Here is a 21,523-nt window from a genome sequence, read left to right as displayed (position 1 = left end):
CTGGGGGGGGGTTGGGGGTTGTAGTGAATGTTGTTTTACCCGCACTGCATTTTCTGGAGGACTAAAAGAGAAATAAGACAAACATAGTTCACACGACCAATTCACAGCACATTGATGCCTAGATTTTTACATTTCGTACTTTGACTTATAGCCTTGTCGGGACTTAGTCATCTAGTGCGCCATTATCGCCGGCATTATACATCTGTAATTTGTCCGTTTCGAGGGACAATCCCAACTTTTGGGTAAATTATTCAATTTAATCCCAGAAATTTTTATTCGATTTAGTCCTAATTGTATTTCTTCGTAATAGCAGAATTTAGGCATCCTGTTGATTTTGCTATCGGAAATTGCCGATATGATCGTCCACAGTTGTCGTGGCTGTTAACTCGCTATTATGGTCGCCACATCAAATGAGTGGGGCCCACAACTGTCGACATGTTGAACCACATTAGCAAAATAAAAGGAAAACTCCAAGTGAAAACCATTGCTAAAGTCTCGAGCAAGAGCAATCGGCCCTCGAAGCTGAGATAGTCTTGGTCCTATGAATCTGACCGTACTTCCCAAGCCCGAGGGTCGAGCTGCATCGAGCTCCTCTTCTCTGATTCTATTAACGTTGTCAATGCGAAATGCTGACGATTCTCTCATTTCCTTTCTTCTAGCACTTGACTTGGGATGGCACTATCTCGCTAAGCTGGAAATAGAGTGGTTAGGAGTTGCGTTCCTAGGCTAGGATTTCATGGTAGCGAGAGGAGCGGAAAAGGGCAGTCCAGGATGGCCAACTTGCCCTTGCTCAAATTCGAATGGGGGCAAGAGCGTTGTCACTGCAATCACCGTGTCCATTGAGCGAGGGTCGATTACAAACCTATATATAGCCACATCGAGTGACTATTGCACTCCATCGTATTCTAAAATTGAAAATAGAATGAGATACCGACTTCAATAGGGTTGTCATCGAAACATCACCATGGTTTCAACATCAAGATCAGGAAACTTACATATTGTTTTGGAAGCATCGTATCACCCATCCACCCATTTAATTATGGATTTTGCTAACATAACAGTCTTTCGGTTATTTTAAGAGTAATAGCATGTTGTGAGCCATAAATTCTTGAAAGAGTAGACCTCATAATAATTTCTAACATATAAGTTAATTAGATTAAAGACTACACTTAAAATGGCGAATCATTAGATTAAATTATGATTTAACAACTTTTCTTTATTCTGACGTATTAAGAAGTTCATTGAAAGCAAAGCCTTCTCAAAAAGTCAGCCAAGGCAGGCGAAAGAGTCACGACGCCGCTCGTCTTAATTCTCCGGCAATACAACTTTTAGGTAAGCTTTTGGTCAAACTCATCACCTTAAGTCAACATCAATTCTCTTGCCAAGATCATAATAAAATATATATATCATAAGATAATTTTCTCAACCTTCTAGATGAGCGTCCACGTCACAAAACCATCATTTCCATCAAAGAATCTTATTATAGATTTAATCGGCGACAAAAAAACCAAATTTATGGCTAACGAAAAAACTACCGATAGAATTTCTTATTAATTGTTTTTTGCAGCCACACCAAGCGCGGGTGTGAAAGCCCAAAACTAGCCAGACACCTAAACTTAGGTCATTTTTTTTGCAGACTAACCAAGATAACCTTAGATCGAGGATGGGGTAGGGAACCGAAGCCGTGGCCTTCGGCTTGCTAATCGAGTTTCAGACCACTCGATGAATCACTTGATTGGGAAAAATTGTCCAAAAAGTCCTAAACTTATTGCACTTTTGCCAATTCAGTCATAAATCTTTTAAGTTTGCTAATTCAGTTTTAAATCTTTTCACTTTTTGTCAATTAAATCCATCCAGCCAATTTTGACCGGTCGGCACTGACGTAGCTGTTGGCTGTCCAGCAAACGCTGACGTGACAATTTTTAAATATATTTTTTAAAAAAATTTAATCTTTTTTTTCTTTCTGACTTCTTCCATCTAGCCGGTCCGGCTACCGACCAGAGGCGAGGGCCGGCGAGGCTCACCCTCGCCGGTGGCCAGCAGGGGCTAGCTTCACTAGAGGCCGGCAAGGTCGACCTCGCAGGCCCTCACCTCTGGTCGGTCGCCAGTTACCGGACCGGCCAGAGGGAAGAAGTAAAAAAAAAAAGATTAAAAATTTAAAAAAAATATATTAAAAAATTGCCACATCAGCGTTGGCCAAACGGTAGACGGTCATGTCAACGCCGGACGGCCGGCGCAGGCCGGCGACCACGTCAGCGCCGGTCGGCCAAAATTGGCCGGATTGACTCAATTGGCAAGAAGTGAAAATGTTTAGGATTGAATTGGTAAAAATACAATAGATTTATGACTTTTTAGATAATTTTCCCCACTTGATCGGTATTATTGATGGGTGTTGAATATGATCCACTTATATTAATATTCAATCTAATAAACCGAAGTTTAAATATCAATCTCCATAAACTTAGTATTGCTCTCTCTTTCGTTCTTTTCATTGTCTGGGGCTACATAGGGCCCCACACGCTTGCGCAGTTCTGGCATTATCTGCTTTGTCAGTTTTTCTAACTTGAAAACGTTTGTAGAGACCGTACGGTAAAGATCCCGGAGACTATTCCTTCATTCGAAGTTTCGATGGGTCGATGTTTCGTGTTAACAACCCCCGCTCGTTGCTGACAAATTCCTGCTCCGGGTTTCCTCTAGGATTGAATATTCCAAGGACGCGTTTGGCGACCCTGAATCAATCTAACTTTTTCTAGGAAAGAGCCTGCCTCCATTTGATCATGGCAATATGGAAATCAAATCCTATATATACCCTACCAATGCCTCATTTCAATCTTCACAGCTTCTCCAATCTCCAAAGTCTTCAACAAAACCGAGTCGAAATCACAGAAAGCAAAACAGAGAGAGAGAGAGCCTTTCTATTCTTCCATCTATTCCAAAGAAAGAAGAATCAGCAATGCCGATGGGATACATGGACGAGGAGGCAAAGCGCAAGAAGAGGATGAAGTGGACGATCGGCATCATCGCTTTTGTTATCTTTCAAGTAGTCCAAGCTCTCTTCTTCGTCCTGGTTATCATGAAGTTCAAGTCCCCCAAGTTCAGGGTCGGCGACTTTACCGTCCCGACTCTGAACGTCGGGACTCAGGCCTCGCCTTCGTTCGACATGAGCTTCGTTGCTCCGATCCGAGTTAAGAACACCAACTGGGGTCCCTTCAAGTACGACGCCTCCACCGTTGACTTCACCTATGGAGGTGTCCAGGTGGGACAAGGGATCATTCCAAAAAGCAAGGCCAACTTCAAGTCCACCAAGAAGATCGACGTGAATGTGGCTTTGAGCTCTGCTAATTTGCCCACGACATCGAATCTTGGGAGCGAGTTGAGTTCGGGGATTATAACGTTGAACAGTCAAGGTGCGCTCAAAGGGAAGGTAACGATCATGTTCATGTTCAAGAAGACGAAGACCTCCCAGATGAATTGCACCATGGGAATCAATGTAGCGACAAAGGTGGTCCAATCCTTGTCGTGCAAATGAGGATTAGCGAGTGCAATCCTCCATTAGACTGCTTGCTGGCTTTTTTTGGCGAATTAGATAAGATTTTGTACTACATCTTAGCTTTTTTCGATTGTAATTTGTTATCACATATTATTGAATCCTAGGATATGACCCTTTGATTATTCTGTTTCTTTTCTCAATTGGAACTTGGGAGCAAGAAAAACTTTTACTAAACATTGGTATTTTCTTGAACCCCAAAAAAAAAATTATCAACCAGCTCAAAAATTTACTTATTAAAGAGTGAAAAAAGTCGCATGTTTTTGGGAGCCTATCTAATTCGACAATGATAGACATTCCATTCAATAAAATTGGACGGTCGAGATCGTTATAAATTGATTTTCACTATCTTCATTCTTAATTGCGGTTGGCTGTGATCAACTCATCAGTCATCAATGCTCATAGTTAATGTCCAGGAATAGTATCAAGAAAAATCTTAAACCTATTGTATCGATACCAATTTAATAATAAACCCTCAAATTGGACCAATTTAGTCATAAACATTTTTAAATTAGTACCAATTCAATTCATTCAGCTAATTTAAGCCAGAATCGCTGATATGGACGCCAGCCATCTTACATGGTATGATCGGCGCTGACGTAAACATTTTTCAATTATTTTTTATATAATTTTTTGCTGTTTTTTCTTTTATTTTCTTTATTTTTTTCCTTCATTTTGCCCAAGCCCTCACCGGCCGCTGGCGAGGGCCGCCTCACCCAGAGCCGGCGGGGTCACCTAGGCCTTGGGTAAGGGCCTTCGCGGCTGCGACGGCTGCAAGCGAGACCGCAAAGGCCCTCACCTAAGGCCTTTGGGACCCCGCTGACTCTAGGCAAGGCAGCCCTTCCTAACCAAAATGAAGGGAAAAAAATAAATAAATAAGAAAAAAATGCAAAATATAAAATATTATTAAAAAATATCCATGTTCGACGTTCACGTCAACGATTTCTGGCCTAAATTGCCCGGATAGACTGAATTGGTACCCATGTGAATAAGTTTAGGACTAAATTATTTCAATTGAAAGATTTATGACTAAATTAATACAAATATAATAAATTTAGGACTTTAGTGGTACTTTTTTCTGTTGACGTTTCTCGGGTCAAAATTGTGTCATAGGCATTATTCGTTTGAGAGTGTGTGGGACCAGGAATGGCAAAGGGATGCAGTGTCTGGCAGATGAGTAAAGCCAACCAAGGTTGAAAGTTTTTTCCAATTTTCAAATGAGAAATAGTATGTAAATTTGCTCTTACAATATACTTGATTTTGTATGTTTCCTTTGTTGAATAGATGTTGCTCGAGATATATTTAAAAAAAAATTAAGGTACTATGGCATCTATTACAAGCCTTGATGCATCGATCGATAGTACTACTAGTGTGTCGATTCAAACCATTTGCTATCAAATTATTTATCTAACTAGTTTAATCAAATCGTATACATTAATAGTTTGTGATTGATTGACAATATTGCAATGCTTTCAAATGTTGCAACCAGGAACCTACTATCAATAACGTAGAACATAACTTTAGATGTGTGCATATTTCGGTATAATATGTTGGTAGCGTACAACAGAATCCTTATTCCTTCACCTAATAAGATCACCAAGAGCGAGTCCAAATCTGAACCATTAACGTGTTCAGTTTGACTCATTTTAACTCAAATTGGAGTTACCCATCTCGACAGAATCGATTGCCTCCACTCCACCAGACTTTGACTTTTCCATACATATGAGCAATTCAAGAAGATACATCAATTCCACTAGTTGTTTTTAGGTGGAGGGTATCTGACAAATCTGAGGAGGCTAAACAAAACCCATCCGCTGTTTGTCGCCCTCTGGGCTCTACTCCTCAAGCATGCAGCCACCCACATGGTGCCGCCAATGCGGACATGGACATGGTCAGGATGTCAAACCTCACGTGTGTATCACATTGGCAGAGCTTCTCTCCTACCGTTCAGAAAAGAGAATGAACCTGCAAATGCGTCGGCTCGTGATGAGTCAAAGAACTCCACCTCTCTTGCTTTTTGTCCGTTTGTACCACGAGCTGGCAGGATTATTACATAAGACAGTGGCTACAGAATACACCGTCGGTCGGCGTAAAAGTAACTTCTACAACCTGGTCAATCATCGGTTCTATAATTAGTAAGAAAGTAAATGGTTAAAACCCTTGTAATTAGCTGTCGGCCGCATTATTGATCGCAGAACTTGCCTGTAAATTTTTCTCTGATCGTGGTGTGCGTTTGTGTGTTAGCGCGTGATTGAAACCGCACAATCCGATCATCGAAGCTTCTATTGTAAACAGATCGTTGCGTATTACGGAAATCTCTCTGTTCCACTACCAAACTCGCCTTCGTCTCTGGCTAATAATATAAAAAGATTCTCATTCGTCTAGAACTGACTTTCAACTGACGCGTTTGGCGACGGGAACAACATCATTTCCTAGGAAGAGCCCTCCCTGATCATTCTCACACCCATTTGGTACCAAATCCTATATAAACACCACCTTATCATTTCAGTTCCTCACAGCTTCTCCAATCTCCAAAGTCATTCAGACAACCAAACCTCATTGACAGCACAAAACCATAGAAGAGAGCCCCTTTTTTTCCTTCCATCTAGCAATGACAAAAACCGACCACGAATCGCTGCAACAAATGGACGAGGAGGCCAAGCGCAAGAAGAGGATGAAGTGGACGATCGGCATCATCGCCTTTGTTATCTTTCAGGTAGTCCAAGCTCTCTTCTTTGTGCTGGTTATTATGAAGTTCAAGTCCCCCAAGTTCAGGGTCGGCGAGTTCGATGTCCAAACCTTGAACGTCGGGACTCAGGCCTCGCCCTCATTTGACATGAGCTTCGTCGCCCCGATCCGTGTCAAGAACACCAACTGGGGTCCCTTCAAGTATGACGCTTCTACTGTTAGCTTCACCTATGGAGGCGTCCAAGTGGGACAAGCGATCATTCCAAAGAGCAAGGCCAACTTCAAATCCACCAAGAAGATTGATGTGAGTGTGACATTGAGCTCTGCGAATTTGCCAAGCACATCGAATCTTGGGAACGAGTTGAGTTCAGGAATCATAACATTGAACAGCCAAGGCGAGCTCAAAGGGAAGGTGACGGTCATGTTCATGTTCAAGAAGACGAAGACCTCCCAAATGAATTGCACCATGGCCATTGATACATCAACCAAGGCAGTCCAGTCCTTGACATGTAAATGAGGATGCAAGAGCGTGTGATTCTCCGTTAGACGGCTTGTGCTTTGTCACAAACATTTTGTGGATTAGATAAGATTTGTAATTCTACCTATTCTTTCTGTCATTTGTTATCACCTTGCTTCTGTTGGAATTTCACGCATTTATTGTTGAATTGAGGACATGAGCCTCTTATTTTCTATTTCTTCTTAGCTTCCTGAACTCTTGGCTCGTTTTTTTCTATATAATGAGGAACGGAACCGGCCAAGCCACCTTCTATTAATACGATGACACGGAGCTCCTAACGTTATAAGTAGGTGTGAGTCGAGGCAAAAGATGTAAACATTCAACTAATAAACTTCGCCAGTTCTTTCCACTTAATTACCTCTTTCATATAAAAAGTTATTGACTATATATTAAAAAGGTGAAAAAAACTTTTCTCCATGGAAAAATTACTAACCCATTCACTCGTGTTTAGTAACACCTCGGTGTGTTCGAGAACCTTTTTGTATAAAGAAAAGTAAGAAGCAATATATCAGGCAATTTTTGTTAGTCCTTTTCGTGATGGTTAGTAAGCATTTCACCCTTAGGAAAGGTATGTACGCATCAATTATTAGTAATTTAGTTGTCTAGATTAGTAATTTTCATACAAAATAACATTTAGCCTGTCACTCATAATCAACTCACAGACGTGATTAGTATGAAAAAGTAAGGGGAAATTTTCAATTAAGGACCCAAAGTGGGTCTCTTTTTTCAAAAAAGGACCTCAAGTGGACAATGTTTCAATTAAGGACCCAAAATGCCCAAACTAGTCTCAAATAAGGACCCGCTCGCCGGCCGGCCAAATGTTTGCCAGCCGGCGACCGTGAGACATTTTCCGGCGCCGGAATAGGGGCAATTTTGTCTTTTTCTTTCTTTTTTTTCTTTTTCCTTTTTTCTTTTCTCTCCTCCTTTTTTTTTGTCTTTTTTTTCTTTTCCGGCGCCTGGGCTGGCGAGGATTGTGGCGAGGGCCGCCCTCGACCTCGCCGGCCTAAGGCAAGGACCGCCTTCGCCGGTGTCGGGCGACGGCCGCCCTCGTCGGCGTCGGACGAGGGTCCCCCTCACCTGGGCAAGTGAGACCCACCCTCGCCCGACGCCGGCGAGGCCAAGGGTAGCCCTCGCTGCAACCCTCGCCAGCCCAAGTGAGGGCGTCTCTCACCCGCCCAGATCTGGCGAGGGCCCCCCTTGGCCTCGCTAGCCCAAGTGAGGGTTGCCCTCCCCAGCGTCAGTCGAGGCGACCAACGCCGACGAGGCCAAGGGCGGCTCTCGTCGCAACCCTTGCCAGCCCAGGCGAGGGCAGCTCTCACTCGCCCAAATCTGGCGAGGGCCGTCCTTGGCCTTGCCAGATCTGGGCGGGCGAGAGATGCCCTCACCTGGGTTGGCAAGGGTTGCGGCGAGGGCGGCCCTCGGCCTCGCCGGCGTCAAGCGAGGGTCGCCCTCACCCTCGCCAAATCCGGCGAGGGCTGCCCTTGCCTTGGCCGGATCTGGCGAGGGCGAGGACGGGTCTCGCCCGCCCATGCGAGGGCGACCCTCGCCCGATGCCGGCGAGGGCGGCCATCGCCTGACCCTGGCGAAGGCGGCCCTCGCTGAAATCCTCGCCAGCCCAGGCACCGAAAAAGAAAGAAAAAAGGAAGAGAGAAAAGAAAAACGGAAAAAGAAAGAAAAAGACAAAATTGCCCCTATTTCGGTGGCGGAAAATGTCTCACGGTCGCTGGCTGGCGAACATTTGGCCAGCCGGCGAGCTGGGTCCTTATTTTGAAACATTGTCCACTTGGGATCCTTTTTTGAAAAAAGAGACCCACTTTGGGTCCTTAATTGAAAATTTCCCAAAAGTAAGGATATGCCCATCAACGCAAATAGCAATTGTGTTATTTGATTTCTAAGTTATCGTAATAGAAGATAAGTTTGAACTCTATCGGTAATTAGTAGCTTGTCCACATGGTTGGTGACTTTTGTCATGATAACTCAAAATTAAGTATTGATTTATCTGTTTTGCGGAAAAGTTACTGATGAAAAACCGTTCTAAGTATATGGATCGATAAGTAAATCGACAAATTTAAAGGTCCCAAACGTTTGGGACCGGCCAAGCTACCTAGCTACCTCTTTTTCTGCTTGTGATACTAGTCCTCTAACTAATAAGTAAATTTACTTTCCACTATACTGACGATTACTTAAATGTTACATCGACTCCTCTACACTGACGATTATATCAACTCGACTACTTTGACAATTACATCTTTGACGATTGCATCCAAGATTATCGACTTCACTATTTGTCATTTATGTTCCCTCCACTTCTTTATCGGTTGCATCTAAGATTGTCAACCGAATACTTGGACATTTTCTCGTGTCAACATATGCTCCTTTAAAAAGAATTAAATGATTTGTTGTTTGGTCGACTAATGTAAATTAGATAATCAAGGATTGTCATATGCCCCCTTATCGTCTACAAATTTATTTTATTTTGGTCAGATTCATCATATAACTCATAGCTTTTTCCATTGAAGTCACGCTTTGTGTGAAGTCTTCATATGGTCATTTATTTATGTATTTAAGCATTTGCACATACCTTGATACTCTTGTTGCCAATTAAAAATAATCGGCAAACTTTTGGCCTTTAATTCTTTCTCTTAAATTAAATTTCAATCTATTAAAGGCCAAATTTGTAAATTTGTTTTAAAAGAGTGAAATAAGGCGAACAGCATCCGAAAGATGATGGAAAATGGAAGTCGATGAAGAAGCCTTTGGAAATTCTGGAAAAGACTGAGTAGATGAGTGCAATTGACTAAATCAGAAATCAGAAATAGAGAAGAGAGAAAGAGAAAGGACTTAGCTCTAATTCTATAGCAACGATCAGATAAGGAGCAGAGAATGAAGATATGTAGTTTGATTGAACTTCGATTACGACAGATCTAAAGAAGCTTCAACCGGATATAATGAGTTCAAGAACCATTAAAGATGGAACCACCGCAGAGATTTGTCACTCTGTGGCGGTAGGAGTTGATCCGGTGCTACCCCATAATGGTGATGAAGTTGCAACGGCTAATATGGTGACGCAATGATAGTGCAAATTAGGTGACGACAAGCCTCAACGGAGAAGACAAAGTGGTCTCCAATTTCCACAGAGGAGGAAGCATAGTCGAGCCGAAGGGATCCAACTTTTCTTGAGATATCTCGTAATTGCCACCATAAACTGCCCACGAATATGTGATACTTGTTCTTCACCATCTCCAAGTCCTTGTTCAATTCCAACAGCAGTGGTAGCAACAGAGTTCCAATTTGGGAATCCATAAGGCAATTATCCTTAAGATTGTTAAAAAAATATTAGATAATATGAAAATTAAGAATTGTTGGAAATCTATTGAAAAAGATGAGAAAATAAGATCAAATTATCTTAGGCGTGCAAGCACGGTCCTTAAGAATAATTCCGCCCCTCAGAGTACAAAACTCGGCACAATAAGCTTTAACAGCTATCCTCTTAAGAAACAATGGACCTTTTTCTTTATTCCACACAGAATAAAAGAAGGAACAGGAACAACATTTATATATAACTTAGCAAAGAAAGGAAAGACATGAGAAGAAAAGGAAAATTCTCTTTTTTGATTCGATGTATCCGGAAGGATTGTGGTTTGAATTTTTATTTTATGTCCAAACAAAAGAGAGAGCCATTAAGAAACCGTTATAAAACAATTGGTAATTGTTAAAATGATAAACGTTATAAAGCTGTTATAAAATGGAGGGTTTATGAAGAAATAAATAAATATTACAAAGTCGTTATAAAGCCATTATAAGATGATGGCTTTCATGGAGGTCATAGCCATTACTTTAAATATTATTTCTAAATTGTTGAAATATCCAACACTCCAATAAATAGTATCAGAGCCAATAGTAGATTTGTGGGCCCCCAATCTGTTTCGGTGTTTAGTGGATATTTCGATAAAGGAATCCAGTGACACGGTTTCTAGGCTTTCTAGCGTAACAATGCAAGACCGATGGCAAACTTCAAAGTTCAGTCTCAAGAAAGAGACCAGGAATGAAGTTAGGCGTTGATAAAGATTCAAATCGAAAAATCTTGATGCAGAAGAATACTTGAATTAAAGAGGGAGCATATCTAACACTGAGTTCAGACATGAAGGGAAGATTATTGAGATACACATATGAGTTGTGTTAGGAAAAGTCTCGTATCAGATAATTGATGTGGTATGGAGCAATTAATATATCCAAGTTAACTCATAACCCATTGACTTAAGCTTTTGAGTGAATATTTATCCAATTAGATATGTTGACAGATTCAAAAATGAAGTCCCTCTTGGCAATCTCCCCAAGTGAAGATATCAGACTTATACTATGCGCTCCCAACAAATAATGGGCCCCATTTGTCAACCAGGGAATGCAGCGGCCTACCAATGGTGTTGAAAGCTAAGCCTACCTAATATTTTCGTCTCTCTGTCCGTGTCGATTTAGAATTTTGAAATGAAGTAGTTATTGTTTACTGATTTTGAGACTGTTTAACTACTTTCCCATCCTACCATACGAGTTGATTATAAATCAAACTTAATTTTTTTTCATATGTGAGCCATATTCAAAATGATTTATCAAATTACCATATTTTAGGTCAAGGCTAGTCAACTATTTGACAATATTATAGTTACCAAACAAACCCTAAGTCATCTTCTACCCTGTCATGAGTTGCTTGATTACATTGCAGCGTGATTAAGAGATCAGGACCTACACTGCCATATGGAGGTTAATCATCGTGCCCTTTTACCAGCTAAAACCCGAGTCTAGCAATAGAGCAGACTTTTTGTTTTGCGTATTAATCAGTTGGTGCGCAAATTAAATTTGGTACAGTGAAATGGAAGAATCCGAACATTCATGTTTGAGGTTAAGACAAAGGTCAACAACTAAACTAACTAATTAAATAATTCAAATTATAGTAACAATCGTCACGCGGGTATGGCCAGCATTGGCGGACCTCAACTAAGTAATTATTTAACTTGAGATCAACGAAGATTATCTTATCATAATCAACGCAAACACGGAGTTAACTGTTCCCTTTGCTACGGTGACGAAAACTTAGAGTGCTCAAACATCCTGAACGTTTGAAAAGTCAATAAACTCAAGCTTTCTCCACCTGCTTTTGTCCGTTTGTACCTCCGGGGGTTTGCTTCAGCGTTGTGGTTGAGACCGCACAATAAACGAAGCTTCTAATTGTCAACAATATATAATTCCATTTCATATTAGAGAAAAAGGAATCCACGTATAAAATCACGTTCGTCTAGAACGTTAGAATTTTCAACATTGGGTGCTTTTGGCGTGTGGAGGGAGCCTTTGGTCATAATAACTCGTCTTGGGTACGCGCCATAATCTATATAAAACCCACCTCCTCGATACAATCAATCCTCACAGCTTCTCCAAATTCGTTGAGAAAACACCCAACTGAGATCACACAAGAAGGAAGAAACAGAAAACTTCCATCAGTTCAGAAGAGACAATGTCGAAGGACAATGAATCGCTGCACTACATGGACGAGGAGGCAAAGCGCAAGAAGAGGATGAAGTGGACGATCGGCATCATCGCCTTCGTCATCTTACAGGTAGTCCAAGCCCTCTTCTTCGTCCTGGTCATCATGAAGTTCAAGTCCCCCAAGTTCAGGGTCGGCGAGTTCGACATCCAAACCTTGAATGTCGGGACGCAGGCCTCGCCCTCGTTCGACATGAGCTTCATCGCTCCGATCCGGGTCAAGAACACCAACTGGGGTCCCTTCAAGTACGATGCTTCTACTGTTAGCTTCACCTATGGAGGCGTCCAAGTGGGACAAGCGATCATTCCCAAAAGCAAGGCCAACTTCAAGTCCACCAAGAAGATTGATGTGAGTGTGACATTGAGCTCTGCGAATTTGCCGAGCACATCGAATCTTGGGAACGAGTTGAGTTCGGGGATCATAACATTGAACAGCCAAGGCGAGCTCAAAGGGAAGGTGACGGTCATGTTCATGTTCAAGAAGACGAAGACCTCCCAAATGAATTGCACCATGGCCATTGATACATCAACCAAGGCAGTCCAGTCCTTGACATGTAAATGAGGATGCAAGAGCGTGTGATTCTCCGTTAGACGGCTTGTGCTTTGTTACAAACATTTTGTGGATTAGATAAGACTTGTAATTCTACCTATTCTTTTGTCATTTGTTATCACCTTCCTTATGTTGAAATTTCACGTACTTATTGTTGAATTGAGGATATGAGCCTCTTATTTTCTATTTCTTCTTAGCTTCCTGAACTCTTGGCTCGTTTTTTTCTATATAATGAGAAACGGGACCGGCCAAGCCACCTTCTATTAATACGATGACACGGAGCTCGTAACATTATAAGTAGGTGTGACTCCAGTCAAAAGATGTAAACATTCAACTAATAAACTTCGCCAAATCTTTCCACTTAATTACCTCTTTCATATAAAAAGTTACGGACTATCTATTAAAAAGGTGAAAAAAACTTTTCTCCATGGAAAATTACTAACCAATTCACTCGTGTTTAGTAACTCCTCAGTGTATTCGAGAACCCTTTTGTATAAAGAAAAGCAAGTAGCAATATATCAGGCAATTTTTGTTAGTCTTTTTCGGATGGTTAGTAAGCATTTGACCCTTAGGAAAGGTATGTACGTGTTGACACCCAAAATTACCCCTGGTGGGAATAGGCCATTCACAAGTTACAGAAGATATAAAGTACGGCCCACATGGTAAAAATATGAGAAAGGTCGTAAGTCAGGCCCAGAGGTAGTTGTCGACAGGACACGTCATAAAGTTGTCGACAAGTTTAAAATCACGAGCTTTGCACGTGATGTCGACAAATTTAAACCTTGCACGTGACGTCGACGAATCCCAGATCACGAGCTTTACACGTGGCGTCGACAAAGTTCAAAATCGCGAGTTTTGCGCGAAATCATGGTAATATGAGATGAAAAATTCATTTACACGTGTCAAAAGGTAAAGACACGACGTGGGCATCAAGAATGACAAGAAATAAAGTGACACGTGGAAGAAAATTAGCTACTACGTGATGCTCAAGGAGCGTAAGCAATATCGACAAGTCAGGAAACAGTTAAAGCACGAAACGTAAGGAAGTGGAAAACGACTTTCAAGGAACGGTTGTCAAGCTGGTCTATAAATACTCAAGGACTTCCAACGTAGAAAAGACCCTTCTTCAACAACACAATACATCCTTTATTTAACCTTTATCTTTAAGCACATTAGGAGTAGTATTAGTTATAATCTTCAGATTCTGTGTCGTAGATTCAATTTCGACGAGGGTCTTTATCAGGTTCAGCATTGTTGATTAAATTCTAGTGTTAAGCCACTAGCTCAGTGTCGTCGATTAAATTTCGGCCCTGTGTTTGGAGTATAGCTGTTGATTAGATTCCAGCCGTATTCATTCAAGTTACGTCATTGATTAAATTCTGACGTACTTTGAAGTTGTGTCGTCGATTAAATTCCGGCATAGCTTAATTTCAACATTTGCAAGTTGTCGTTTCATGGTTAGTATTGTCGAGTTCTACATCATATCGAGTCAGGGTGTAAGATCTACATCAGATTAATAAACGCATTTGACATTCTCTATCCAAGCTTGATTCAAGACCCTAGTCTCCTCTAATAAAATCCGAAACACAGCGTTCGGTGAAAGATTTTTCGACGGAGTAACAAACTGGCGAAACATCTTTTTGGCACGCCCGGTGGGACAACTATTGAGTTAAGTCGAAAGAGTGCTATGCCACGCACCTGGAGTAGAACCAACTCGGATAATACTACTGATGAGCACGCTGTATCGATGGTGGAAGATAATAACCGTGCTGAGACATCATCTGCCCAATTTCTTCATACCGAGGTGGCAAACCAGTCTCGAGAAGAGGTCGCCGACATATCGAGGCAGTGTGTTGAGGAAAGAAGGCAAACTGAACTCACACCAGTTGTGCTTTCTACCATGAGGCGAACTATTGAGGAAACTCAGAACGAGCTCGCTGATTATCTGGTAAGGCGTATGACTGAAGTGGTTAGGCCTTTGATTATTAACACTTATCATGAATGCACACAAGGTCAACATGGAGGGTCCATTGCACCAACCCAACTGAGAACAAGGTCCCCATCAGCATTGGGGGGTCCTGCTATACAGTTCGGAACAGTGATGCAAACTACTTCTACAATCCTACCCATTCGTATATTACCAAGGGGGGAAACCTTGCCAATAGCAACCAGCGAAGGTTTACTGTATGCTAGCGCAGACCCGAATGGAGTAATTACTCGATAGTCAGGGATAGACGAAAACCTCTAAAGGGGACATCAGGTTGCTCAGATACAAGGCCCATCTGCTATCCAGGCACCCCAGCCTGTGGCACTTAACGTGAATCAACATTTTCCACCCCCTATGGGTCCAAATGTTGAAGTCCAGCAACCATTGCCAGCACAGTTAAACCTACTGGTTAACCTACCTTTCGTTGCTCACAACGTACCACCCCAACAGCAGCCACAGTTACCACAGCAGCCGCCCTACCAATTACCTCATCAAAATCTGAATCCGCCATTGCAACCCAATTATGTGGTAGCTCCTGCGCCCGTCGCTGGTCCAGCACGAAATCAATTAGTAATGGACCCTGTAATGAGGGGATATGGCTATGATGCGGGATACCTCCAAAACATTTATAGGAAACCATATCCTGATTAGATGGATACAATACCATATCCAAGAGGTTTTAAAATGCCAGAATTTACATTGTTCACTGGAGAGGAAGACCATTCCACTTTTGAACATGTTAATCGTTTTCTGGCTCAATGTGGTGATGCGGCTCACGCTGATTATTGGAAATTGAAGTTATTTCCTTTGTCATTGTCGAAAACTGCTTTTACATGGTATACTGCTTTACCTGCGAATTCGGTTACATCATGGGAACAAATGGAAAGGTTATTTCATTGTCAATTTCAAAGGGCCGTGCCGGATTTGTCTGTAGCTGATCTCTCGACCATGAAACAATTAGCTAATGAATCTGTCGATCAGTTTATTTCCAAATTTAAGAGGGCAAGGAATAAGTGTTTAATCCCTTTACCTGAAAAGACTTTTGCGGACCTCTCTTTTAATGGATTGAAGTTTGAAATCCAAGAGAGAATGGTTGGACAACCATAGTTGGATCTGTTCCAGTTGTCAACTATAGCTACCAAGCATGAAAGTCTCCTCCAGGAAAAAGACAAAAGGTATGGTCGACGGGGTGAAGTTCGTTGGGCCGATGCTGATGAGAGCGAGGATAAAGCGGAATCAATAGATATAGCAGATATGGCTCTCGCGAAAATGGTGATTGATAAGCCGTACATCTGCAAAGCTCTAAGACCAGCAAGAGTCAGAGAAAAATCTAACCTCATGTCAAAGGCTAAGGAACCTATTTTTTATTCTTTCGATATCAACAAGACAGAGGAAATATTTAACTTATTATTAGCTGATGGACAGATTAGGGGCGCGCATGGTAACCATTCTGGTTCTGTCCAGAACCGGTTTTTTGTTCCCGGAATCAGTTTTGGACCAGAAACCCGTTTGGTAACGTAATTTTATTTTTCTATTTCCGGGACAAGTTTTGTCCCAGAACCGGTTCTGAAACCAAAAATCAGAACCTAAAAAAAGTTGGTTTTTTGTTTCTTGAACAAAACTCAGAACCATTTCTGAGGAACTCATTCTCTTCAAAACATCTGTCTCTCGTCTCCTCTCATCTCTCTCTCTCTGATCTGCCCGTCTCTCTCTGTACTCTCTCCGTCGCCGTCGAGAGGAAGCCAGGCCGCTCGTTCGCTCGCTCCGACCGAGAGGAAGCCGGGGCCGCTCGCTCGCTCGCTCTTGCTCCACGTAAGCTCCGATCCCGCCCGCATCTCCTCTCATCTCTCTCTTTTCTGGATTTGGAAGTCGCCGTGATCGGGGGGGTCAGCTTCGGCCTCGCCATGGCCGGCGGTCGACCTCGCCGTGGCCCAGATCTGGGCGATGGCGAGGTGGACCACCGGCCATGGCGAGCCGCTCGGCCTCGCCCGGGTGCGGCGGTCGACCTCGCCATGGCCCGGATGCGGGCGACGGCGAGGTCGGCCGCCGGCCATGGCGAGGCCGCTCGGCCTCCCCACCGAGCGGCCTCGCCATGGCCGCCGGTCGACCTCGCCATCGCCCGGATCCGGGCGACGGCGAGGTCGACCGCCGGCATTTCACCATTTCCATGGAGGTTTTTTCCCCCTTTTTTTTGTTCGTTTAATTTCGGAATGGGTGCGTGCGAACGAGGTTGATGTCTCGAAAAGTCGCCGGTTTTTTTACGTGGTGGGTTTTTGCTCGCGCGCAGGGCCTTCATATCTCCTGCAGGAAGAAAGATCGTGAAAGAGATCACCCCTCCTCCCAGGAGTCTCGGCGTCCGTTGCTTTCCCTCGGTCAGTTTGGGAAAAATTCGGTTGTTTTTAGTGTTTGATTCGGGGCGATCTTTGTCGTGATTGCTTTGTATGTGTCCCTGTTTTTTCGATTGATTGAATTCTTTGTCCGTGGGATTTTAGAGTGTAACATGATCTGTTGGGCGTTCGCAAGTCAAGGCGATCGAAGCGAACTTTGTGACATCGGTCTTCTCTTACTTCAGTGGATATCAGATAAAGCTGATGCTACAAGCATCAAGTTCGAATTTCACTTGAATAGAACTTACTGATGGTGATCAAAAAGCCCGAACTATTTGTGTTCCTACGCAAGAAAATCACCTAGACCAATTTTTTTTTTTAGGGGATGATGGAAAATCACCTAGACCGAGCTATATGCTTATGTTGATTCCTTTAGTTGCACCTTCAAAAAAGTCAGGTGATCGATTAGTATGCTATGTTTAAACCCATTGCTAAAAACCTGAACGAGCTATAATCACTCTATATTTGGAACTTTGTCCACATTGGATGCCCTGAGCATGTCTTCAACTGGTTGGGATTTGATGGTGTATTAGTTAGTTTGATTGGCTGTTGCCACTTAACTGTAAACCAATTTAACTTGATGAAATTGCTGATTATGCAGATTGTATATTTAGTTTACTTGTTTCGCTTGTGTGATGAGTTTGAGACAATGTAAAAATGTGAAAACTCCTTTTGCACTTTCGAACAACAATGTGATCTTAAGCTTCAAAACCACAGAGAGCAACAAACGTAATCCTCCTTTTGTTTTCCTGGATAAAAATCATTGGCTGTAGTGTTATCTCCTAGGTGATCATGTAGTTTTAGTTTCGGGATTTTATTTTTGCAATTCTTTGTTGCGAACTAGAGTTCGGTCGCTCTCACCGCTTTGCAAGTGAAGTCTATTTGAAATTTGGTGTGATTTTCAACGATCGGTTTTTTGTTTATCCCCTTTGTTGTAGTTGCTTTGTACTAGTAGCAACTTCTTGTCTATGCTTCGTTGTTTACAAGGACATCCAAGTCTTTTACCGGTGAATTCCGTTTTACTTATCTTATAGAAAATATAAACAAGAAGAAAAAGTTGGCTTTATGTGCAAAAGTTATTACTAGCTGCCATTGCAGAACTCTATTTGCCGCTGTAACTTGCATATGGTGCTGTTCTTATGGCATGTGAACCTTATTGAATTTCAAGAATGCTGAAATATGATTGATGACTAGTACTATGCCATTTTCTCTCTTATACTTTTCTGCATTTGAATTGGTACACCATATGATGTGCTTCATTTGATGTTCAACCAGTTAAGGGTAAATGGCATCTCAAAAAGAGACATTTGTGGCAAAGTGGACTGAGCCTTTAACCAATTTGCTTGTAAGCTTAATGGTTGAAGAGGTAAAAAGAGGAAATCGCACCACTACTACCTACAACAAAGTAGGATGGAATAACATAGTTACCGAGTTCAATAAACAAACAACACTCCAGTTTACTGTAGTTCAGTTGAAGAACAGGACAAACAAATTGAGGAGACAGTATGGGAGTTATAAGAAGCTTCTTTCACAATCTGGATTTGGATGGGATCATGTTAACAAAACGGTTATTGTGGAGGATCCAAGTGTATGGGATGATCACATCAAGGTATCAGTTTACTTGGGTCATTTTGTTCTTATTGTGGATGTGTGTTTCGATTATGTTGCTGACGTATGTCACTATTTTTTAAATTGCAGGATAACATCGAATGGGCTAAATTCCGAAAGGATGGGTTTCCTCAATATCCCGATCTGTGTATCGTGTTTGGCGATACATATGCTCTCGGGGATTACGCGGTGGGAAATGCGAGAATACTTGGTGGTGTCGGAGGGAAGACGATGGTAGTGGTGGTGACAATGGTGGTGGTGCTTTGGTAGGTGATCCAAACGAACTTAGTGATGGAGTCTTCACACCTGACGTGAGTGCCACGCAAGTTCGTGAGAATCACAAGTTGGATAGGACTCCAAATTCCAAGAGGAGGAGAAAGAGTAGCACATATGATATTGCTGGCACCTGCAAAGCCATTCAAGATATGATCAAGTCCAAGGCGAGTCAATCAACAAGTGGCTCCATCACCTCACATGTCCCCCCACCCGAGAACCCCTACTCCATGGGAGCCGTGGTTGCCATCTTAAATGACATGCTTGACTTAGAGCAAAATCTTTACAACAAAGCTATGAACCAAGCATGCCTTAGTGCCAACTGGAGAGAGGGTTTCGTCCTATCTTTACCTGAAAGGAGACGCGGTCTTCTTGAATCTCTTTGAATAGATGTTGAGAACTACGATGACTTTTTCATGTTTGCTTTATTTTCACTTAATGACTTGTGTCCTTGAGATACTTTGGTTTGTTTTTATTTATGGAACTATGATGTCTTTGGTTTGTTTTTAATTATGCAACTATGATGACGTGGCTATTGTTAATTATGGAACTATGATGACGTTGTGACTACTGTTGATTCCTGACTTATTTGTTGTGTTTGTGTTCTTCGTGCGAGGGCATAGGTAATATGGAGGGGGTTGAAAGTAGCAGCAATAATGGTCCAATAGCATCAGTTGAACCAATTGAACAGGTCTTCGATGATTTTGAACTTAATATACTGAAAGCATGGATGTGTACTGTTTCGGTGAACATGTCTATGCATACGAGAGAACCTATTAGGGACGATAAATTGTCGGGGCCTGAATGGATAAGAGAGATTCTTTTTGGACATTCGGATAGGATATATGAAACTTTTCGAATGGAGAGGCATGTTTTTCTCAACCTTTGTGATTTAATGAAGGCGAGGGGTTGGTTGGCAGATAGTCGATATATTAGGGTAGACGAACAAGTTGGGATATTTTTATCTATGATTTCTCACAAGAACTCGAATAGAGATTTATGTGAGAGATTCCAACATTCGGGACAAACTATCAGCAAGTACTTTGCTAAAGTGTTGCAAGCAGTTCTGAATTTGGCAAGAGAAATTATCGTACCACCTTCATTTGATGTTGTCCCAGAAGAAATTCTTATCAATCCTAAATATAATCCTTACTTCAAGGTAGGATTTGCATACATTCCCTTACACCGTCATTTACATTTTATTGATAATCTTGTATAATGCTAGTCTTTGCTGAAATGACAGGGCTGCATAGGCGCTATTGATGGCACTCACATTCATGCTTCTGTACCAGTGTCGAAACAGATCCCATTTAGAGGCAGGAAAGGAATTACCACTCAAAATGTGATGTGTGTTTGTTCATTTGATATGAAATTTACATTTGTGTATGCTGGTTGGGAAGGCTCTGCCAACGATTGTCGGGTGCTCTCGGCAGCACTCGAGACACATCGCTTACAATTTCCTCGACCTCCACCAGGTATTTGCTTGTTTTTCATGGGATAATTTTCTGTATAATTGTATTGCAATTGCGAATCATGATCAATATATGAATACCTTTTGCTAGGCAAATACTACGTGGTAGATTATGGTTATGCTGCAACTCCGGGATTTTTGACTCCTTTCAAAGGGGAACGGTATCATATTAATGATTTTAGGGGTAGAGTGAGGCAGGCAACAACAGCAAGAGAATTATTCAACCATAGGCATTCTTCACTAAGGAATGTTATTGAGAGATCATTTGCGGTGTTAAAGAATCGCTTTTTCATTTTGAGACACATGCCTTCATTTTCAATTCAAAAGCAGTCATGTATTGTAATTGCATGTTGTGCTATTCATAATTACATCCGTGATCAAGACAAGATGGATAAGAACTTTTCTCAATATGGTGATTCAGAGTATCCGTTTGGAAATGCACAAGATGAGGTTATTGACGATACATCGACTGAGGAGGATATCGAGATCAACATGCTTAAGAAAAGAATTGCCAATCAATTGGCAATTGATAATAATATGGCGGAGATTCCATGAAAAAGTGTTTCCGACTTTTCTAATGTAATTTCTTTATTTTGTATTTGAGGATTTTTTATGTTGGCTCTTGTAATGTGATGTGGTATTTTGGGATCTCCTATATTGGCTCTTGTAATGTGATGTGCTTGGTTTACTTTTCTCCATAAGCATTTGGGATATTATGAGGAACGATGCATACTCACAAATATTGAGAGCAAATATCGAGAACGATGGTGGTTGAATGTTGAAGACCCTTTCCAGTGCTTGGCCATTTGCATTAATTTGACTGGAATTTGTGTGCGGGCATACGTAACGTTACGAATTTAACGTAAAATTAATTTTTTTAGGTGTCGAAATAATTAAAAAATTAAAAATTTCAAAACTTCACGGAATGGCTTAGAATACTTGTGGCCACCTATTTCGAGA

At 41.8% G+C, this 21,523-nt stretch overlaps 4 protein-coding genes and 1 pseudogene across 4 annotated transcripts; all 5 read left to right on the top strand.

Moving 5' to 3' along the window:
- Positions 1 to 2,761: 2,761 nt before the first annotated feature.
- Positions 2,762 to 3,672, top strand: LOC115666738 (uncharacterized). The gene is made up of 2 exons (XM_056317666.1): positions 2,762 to 2,901; positions 2,941 to 3,672. Exons 1-2 carry the CDS (start codon positions 2,786 to 2,788, stop codon positions 3,527 to 3,529), a joined length of 705 nt encoding a protein of 234 aa, XP_056173641.1. The 5' UTR covers positions 2,762 to 2,785; the 3' UTR covers positions 3,530 to 3,672.
- A 2,340-nt stretch (positions 3,673 to 6,012) lies between these two features.
- LOC115666736 (uncharacterized) lies at positions 6,013 to 6,907 on the top strand. The gene has a single exon (XM_030588407.2). The coding sequence runs from the start codon at positions 6,159 to 6,161 to the stop codon at positions 6,750 to 6,752; it is 594 nt and encodes a 197-aa protein (XP_030444267.2). The 5' UTR covers positions 6,013 to 6,158; the 3' UTR covers positions 6,753 to 6,907.
- A 5,248-nt stretch (positions 6,908 to 12,155) lies between these two features.
- On the top strand, positions 12,156 to 13,003 carry LOC130139838 (uncharacterized). Its single transcript, XM_056317599.1, has one exon. The coding sequence runs from the start codon at positions 12,259 to 12,261 to the stop codon at positions 12,847 to 12,849; it is 591 nt and encodes a 196-aa protein (XP_056173574.1). The 5' UTR covers positions 12,156 to 12,258; the 3' UTR covers positions 12,850 to 13,003.
- A 5,437-nt stretch (positions 13,004 to 18,440) lies between these two features.
- LOC115666961 (uncharacterized) lies at positions 18,441 to 19,602 on the top strand (annotated as a pseudogene).
- A 118-nt stretch (positions 19,603 to 19,720) lies between these two features.
- Positions 19,721 to 21,118, top strand: LOC115666960 (uncharacterized). Its single transcript, XM_030588605.2, has 3 exons — positions 19,721 to 20,251; positions 20,336 to 20,567; positions 20,655 to 21,118. Exons 1-3 carry the CDS (start codon positions 19,721 to 19,723, stop codon positions 21,116 to 21,118), a joined length of 1,227 nt encoding a protein of 408 aa, XP_030444465.2.
- The last annotated feature ends 405 nt before the right edge of the window (positions 21,119 to 21,523 follow it).

Source organism: Syzygium oleosum, unplaced genomic scaffold (genome assembly GCF_021117445.2).
Source record: "Syzygium oleosum isolate NSW1041296 unplaced genomic scaffold, Sole_v2.1 Sole_v2.14, whole genome shotgun sequence".
NCBI lineage: Eukaryota > Viridiplantae > Streptophyta > Magnoliopsida > Myrtales > Myrtaceae > Syzygium > Syzygium oleosum.
Note: the sequence above shows the minus strand (reverse complement) of the source record. Positions and strands in the feature narration are given on the sequence as shown.